Source organism: Rhinoraja longicauda, chromosome 29 (assembly GCF_053455715.1).
Source record: "Rhinoraja longicauda isolate Sanriku21f chromosome 29, sRhiLon1.1, whole genome shotgun sequence".
Classification (NCBI taxonomy): domain Eukaryota; kingdom Metazoa; phylum Chordata; class Chondrichthyes; order Rajiformes; family Arhynchobatidae; genus Rhinoraja; species Rhinoraja longicauda.
Window position 1 is genome coordinate 9,991,495 of NC_135981.1, and position 6,783 is coordinate 9,998,277.

The 6,783-nt window shown below is 49.0% G+C and overlaps 1 protein-coding gene across 1 annotated transcript; it reads right to left on the minus strand.

The window, feature by feature from the left end:
- Positions 1-312: 312 nt before the first annotated feature.
- On the minus strand, positions 313-2,874 carry LOC144607677 (cyclin-dependent kinase 5 activator 1-like). Its single transcript, XM_078424687.1, has one exon. The coding sequence runs from the start codon at positions 1,573-1,575 to the stop codon at positions 667-669; it is 909 nt and encodes a 302-aa protein (XP_078280813.1). The 5' UTR covers positions 1,576-2,874; the 3' UTR covers positions 313-666.
- Between the last annotated feature and the right edge of the window lie 3,909 nt (positions 2,875-6,783).

The window sequence follows — 6,783 nt, forward strand, 5'->3', positions numbered from 1 at the left end:
CACACACCCTATACACATACAACAAATAACACCGTTTGGTCAACAGAGATTTTCACTTGTTTTTAAATAACAAATTGCACTGGGGAAACATCTTCATATATTAGCACTTCTAGAATGTACAGCTGAAGTCTATCTGACAGACGACCCGCGACAATGGCACATCCTTTCAGCCTCCGCGTCACCTGGTTCAGAGAGAAACACAGACACGTGCATCCGAGAACGACAAAAAAAACCCTCCCCACCCTTAAGTCTCCGTGTTGATAAATACTTATTTGAAACGTTTAAACCCCCCCACCCTCCCCTCCCTCCCACCCCAAAAAAGTCCAAATACTCGATATTTTCCTTATGGATTTTTTTTTTCTTGCCATGTGGCTTTCTAGTCAGTTGTACTAAGATGATGTCAGGGACACGAGATACTTAGCATGCACAATACCGCTGGAGCGATTCAGATAAAGAGACAGAGAGAGAGAGAGTTAGAGGGGGGGAAACGTGCCGTTTTTGCAGGACCGGTTTTTAAAATATTTGTTCTAAAACACTTTTAGCAGCATGGAAATAAATCTCTTTTGTACTAGACCCCAAAATGGAACAAAGGAACATAAAGGGTGCGCACTCAAGTGTATCGAGCTGTCTCGGTAGATGTATCGTCTTGAGGGCCCAGGCGAACAGTCACCGGTCTAATCCTATCAGTATCCGACCTCGCTCCTCCTGGTCGCTTTCGTTCTTTAAGTCAGCGAAGACTTGAGTGAAGAAATGAGGATCCGCGTTAATTTGCAACATCTTCGCACTCATGGCGTTGATTATACTGAGACAGCGGTCCCAGAAAGCCTCTTTACAGCTCTCCACGAGAAAAGGCTTGAGCGGGTAAGAGATCTCGTTGCCCATGTAGGAGTAGGACAGGTAGAGGCAGGTCAAGAGGGTAGCTTGCAGTTCGTGAGTGGTGGCCAGCTCCGATGAAATCACGTCCCGGCACAGCATGTAAACAAAGACCACGTTGGCCGGCGTGACAAAGCCTTGGTCCTGCCATCCCTGGAGCAGGAGGGAGCGATCCACACTCCGGAGCCACAGCACCGGGTCGGTGGGAGACAGGTGCTTGAGACGGTAGCATCTGCGGCAGAGAAACTCGCTCAGACACTTGAGCAGCTCGCTGGTGGAAGCTTGGACGATGACCCTCTTGGGGGAGCTGGAGCCGCCGGTGGTGCCGTGGGGGGTTTTCTTCACCGAGGAGGCGGCGATCTTGTTGCCGGGGATCTGGTTGAGCCGCTGGGCCGGAGCTTGGGTCTGGGCGAAGGTGGAGAGATTGGCGCAGGACAGGGACTTCTTCAAGTTCTCGTTGTTGAGGTGGGTGACGTTGTTCTGGTAGTTGTTGGGGTTGACCTTCTTGGAGTTCTTCTTCTTGGTGGAGACGGCCACGATGCGTTTCCAGGGCAGCACGGAGATGATGGAGTGGCGCTTGAAGTTCTTGTCCTTGGAGTTCTTGCTGTTCTGCACCGCCGTGTATTGGCCCACGTTGGCCGAGCCATCTTCGAAGAGGGCCGCCTTCCTGTAGCTGGGCGACAGAGAGAGCACGGTGCCCATGGCTGGGCTAAGGGGGAGGGGGGAGGTCGATGGCGCCGAGTCGGGGGAGGGGGTGGTGGGATCACTCTGTCTGCTCGGCGGGAGAAGGAGACCCTCTTCTCTGGATCTTGCAGATGTTCACGGCGTGTTCGGTCTCAGTGCAAAAGGCAAACATCTGGATGAATCCAGACCTTCTGGGAAGAGCAGATGCCCGTCTGTTTGGTTGAAGGCACCGCGCCTGATCTCGCTGCACTGCGTTTAAATGGCGATGTTGGTGGGTGTTGGTGGAGGCGGTCGGTCGGTCTCCGCTGCGGTAAAACGCCAGGGTCCCTTGGTGTGACCCGGAGTCAGGAGAACGTCGGCGCCCTGCCCTCGTTTTTGTGTTAAGCTGAGAGACGGAGAGGGGGAATCTCGGCCCCGGCTCCACAATCCTCCAGCCCAGCCTCGCTCCTCCACCCCAGCTCTTCTGGTTGTACCGGTATCTGCCCGAGGGTAATGGAGAGATAGATAGATCTCCGTGATCCGCGGTCCCTCTAAGCGGGAGGCTGCATGTTGATGGATGATGGAGATGCGGGCAATACTTGCTGCCGAGATCAGTGAGAGTTGGAGGTCGGCACCCGCCGGCCTCTCTCCCTCTCTCTCTCTCTCTCCCTCTCTCCCTCTCCTCTCCGCTCTCTTGCCCAGGAAACTGCTATTTCCTTACTGACAATTGATTTTTTTTCGCCCTCTCTCGCTCTGACTCTCCGCCTCCTTTTCTACACCCAGCGCCTCCCACACAGGAGGAGTTATGCTGATTTTGTTTAACCCTTTCGCCGCTTCTCCAGCCCCCGACCCCATTAACGGGGATACATGAGACTGGAGATGCTGGGATCTTCAGCAAAGTACAAGTCGCTGGAGGAACTGAGCGGGTCAAGCGGCATCTGTGGAGGGATTGTGGACAGGCGATATTTCGGGTTGGAACCTATCTCCCAAGTCTGTCCCGTTAAGTTCTTCCAGAACTTTGTGTTTTGCAAATGACGCCTCTGAGGTTGGAGATTCTGCATCATATTTAGACGGAGGAGGCGGTGAGATAGATGCCACTGAGATAGATAGCCATGTCGGAGATGAGCAGCTTGGCCGGGCTAACGCCGGAGTATTGCACAGCAGATCCAGCCCGGTATTTATCCGCCACCCCGAATCTGATGTGTTGTCAGGAACTGCAGATGCTGGTTCAAACCGAAGGTCGGCACAAAAAGCTGGAGTAACTCAGTGGGTCAGACAGTATCTCCGGAGAAAAAGAATAGGCGACGTTTCGACCCGAACGGGTCTCTCTTTTTCTCCAGAGATGCTGTGTGACCCGCTGAATTACTCCAGCTTTTTGTGTCTACCCAGAATCTAATAGGTTGGTTTCCGTGGGCCGAGCGTGATGTGTTTGTCACGCTGCCTACAACGCGACAGGTGCTCACCATTCGAAAGAGCATCTTTGATTGGAAGCATTTTGGGATCACATTGACACTGTGAAAGGCATTGTACGAGAAAAAACAAGGCTGATGTTTTTGTCTTTGATTGAATGCGTTCGCCAAAGGCACCCAAGTGATGAAAAAAAGGCTTTAAAATAATGCCAGTATATCATAGAGCTCGTTTTATGGGGCAAGAATAAAATGCAGAAAAATGCTGCATCTTCACGGGAATGGATCGACTTGCAACCGCTACGTTCTCGCGTCTATTCAGTTCCAAATATCCCCCAGTAATTTAGTCAAGTTTCCACTTGCATAACAGCATAAAATACAGGAGCCCAGTAGACTGAGGAAGTGCAGCGCCATTGGAGATACCGACAGCAAATGGGTTCTGATCGTGAGATAGACCGCTGTATGGTTTTCAGGCACTTATTTCCGACATTAGCGTATTTTAGGATTGCATTACTGTGGCTGTGACTGAGAGAACATTACATGGAGAGGTCAAGAGGGTCAAGCGTGTTTAATTGCCATGTGTACTGTGAAGGGAGCCACACAATTCTTATTTGCTGCAGTTTTACAGGCCCGTTAACACGCTAACACAACAAATAAATGTGTAATAATCAATGATAGAACAGATTAATAGTCGTTAATACTTGACAACCAGACCATAATAGTCCAACACGGAAGTACGCAGTGCGAGCAAACAAAGTCAACAGTTGGTGAGGTCGGGTTGTGGTTAGTTGTGTTGTGGGGGAAGCTGATGTCTGTTGGTGAGAAGCTGTTCTTGAACCTGGAGGTCACTGTTCTCAGGCTCCTACACATCTTCATTGCACCAGCAACGTGAAACCATGTTTTCCTCGCGGGTCTTTGATGGTATTAGCTGCCTTTTTGAGGCAGCACGTCCGAGAGATCCCTTTGATTGTTTGGAGGTCAATACACGCGATGACAGGGCAACACACGCAGCCGCCTTCGTCCCTGGGCGTTCGTGTTACCGTACCAGGTCATCTCACAACCAGTCAGTCTGCCCTCTACTACACTACTTCAGTCTAAACAAGGGCCGCCACTCGAAATGTCACCCATTCCTTCTCTCCAGAGATGCTGCCTGTCCCGCTGAGTTACTCTAGCATTGTGTGTCTATTTTCGGTGTAAACCAGCATCTGCAGTTCCTTGCCACACCACTGATCTACTGATCTGCAGGTGAAGTGCCAACCCTGAGCTCCCTTTTGGGTTATTTTGGAACCATGTGAGTAACACAGTTTTCCAGCCACACACACGCCTCTTCTCCCCAACCTCATATAATTTCCCATTTTCAGCCCCAGCAATGCAACATAAGGCAGGTGCTGGAAATCTCAAATAAAACAGTAAGTAGCGAAAATAAAGACAATAGGTTGGGCGAAATCTATGGGAGAGAGAAACAGGGTGAATGGTGCAGTTTGGGTCATCAGCAACAGGAAGAGTTAAAATGAAGAAAATTGTTTGCAATAAGGGGTGGAGCAGAGAAAAGAATGCCTTAGGTCAAAATAGGATAGAGGTCAGCAAAGGCTGAAGGAACAGGGGGTGCTAGCAGGGAGCAGGTGTTAAATGTAGGTCTAGTGGACAAGATGAAAGAAACTGACTTACCTGGAGCGATGAGAAACCAAAATGAATGGTGGAAATATGTGGTAGAAAACTGGAATGGCTGGTTATTTATTTTGCGTGAGAGATACAGCATGGAAACAGGCCCTTCAGCCCACTGTTGACCATTGATCACCCATACACTTGTTCCACGTTGTCCCACTTTCACATCCGACACACCAGGGGCAATTTACAGAAGACCATTAACCTACAAACCTGCAAGTCTTTGGAATATCAGAGGAAACCCAAGCACCCGGACAAAACTCATGTGGTCACAGGGAGAACGTACAAACTCCACACAGACAACAACTGAGGTCAGGATCGGATCCAGCTCTCTGGCACTATGAGACAGCAGTTCTACAGCTGCACCATTGCACCACCCCATAATATTATTGAATGGAATTTGTCACTGGGTATGGTAATGGTGGGCACTGATCTATCACTGTCCAATACTGTGGTACATTGGTGGTGACATGGACTCGGTAGATTGTCCTGTTGGAGCCAACAGGCCCAAGAGCTAGTTGCTAGCCCCATCTCCTGCTTTTTAACTCTGCACGATTTCTCCACATGTGACTCTTTTAGATTTTTAACTGGATCAGTACGTAACAGTTCTAATAAAATATTTTTGGTTTGAAACATTAACTCCCATTTGTTTCTTCACAGCTGCTGCCTGTCTCACTGGGTGTTTGCAGCAATCTCTGCATTACATGAGAGAATTTCATTGGTCTGTGTGAGTTGCACCACAGAACATGAACCAGTGCTTGATCCTAAACTACCATCTGTCGAGGGATGGCGGGGAGGGAGATGGGGCTAGAGGATCAACACCTCATAATCTACTGCCTGATGGCATGAACGATAAATTCTTTAAGTTCAGGTAACCTGCTTGCCCCAATCCCAGTCTATCTATCGAGATCTTGCCACTTTATCCTTATTGCCCACAACATGCCCCCCCTCTCACTCTGCTTTTTCCCCACCCACTCCATTTTTTATTCGGCCAGCCACTCCTTCCACAGGGTCCCCTCATCCTACTGTTCCTCTGCCCATCCAACCTCCCTTATCTGGTTCTCATTCACACCTCCCTTTCCCATCAGATTCCATCATCTGCAGCTCCTGGTCACCTCCACCCATCATGTCCCAACCTCTGGTTTTCTCCACCTCTTTCTCCATCACCTGACTCCATCAGACCAATCCAGCCCTCCTCACCTGGATTACATTTGGAAACGTCGAAACAAAGAACTGCAGATGCTGGTTTCTACCACATATATATATATAAAGTGCTGAGTACTTCAGTGGAGTAACTCGGTAGGTCAGGTAGCATCCTGGAGAAAAAGGATGGGTTATGTTTTGGATCGGGACCCGCCCTCCCATCTTCAGACTGAAAGTGGGGAAGAATGGGGGGGGGGGGGGGGGGGGGGGGGGGTGAGGAGCTGGAGATGAGAAAAGACCAGCACCAATATCAGGATCAGCCACAAATTACCTCAGGCAGGGGTAATGGCCTGAGTAGGTCCATTTTTGGTTAGGGAAGGTGTGATCTCAAGAGAAACAATGTGGAGAACCACAGGCACAACCTATAGCACATCTGCTCCTGCCCCATCCCTTTCACATCTTTACATTGGCTGTCTCAACCACCACCCCCCCTCTCCCAGCCTACTCTTTCAGTCCAGAAGAAGAATCTCAACCCCAAAATGTTGACTGTCACGTTCCCTCCACAGATGCTGCCTGACCAACTGAGTTCCTCCAGCAGTTTATGTTTTTGCTCCAGATTCCAGGCTATTGGAATTTGCTGGATGCTGGACATCTTTTGAGCCTTCAATTTGATGCTGCATTTTTCAAGGGTAGGATAAGGGTAAAAGAATAAGAAGCAATAATGCAATCAGGTCTTGAGATGCAATAATATTTACTAATGTAAAAATGAACCTATTAACATAAAGTGACTAATTTGCTGGATTTTTGTGTCCTAACATTAGAAAGTGTACGTAGGTTTATCAGCTTGACCTAATTTGAGACTTACAATAAACAAAACATTATAATTGATACTTTACCCAAATTTTATGTTTCATAAATGTAGTGCAAGATGCTACAAAACACTTCAGGCTGGTGTCTTATCCTGATCCTAACTGGCTCTGTTGGCTACATAATGCATTAGAATATCCCATGCCACTGGGAGCGAAAGGGTACA

Bases quoted from the DNA above. Each gene is read 5' to 3' on its own strand.
- LOC144607677 (XM_078424687.1), bottom strand. From the start codon at position 1,575: ATGGGCACCGTGCTCTCTCTGTCGCCCAGCTACAGGAAGGCGGCCCTC.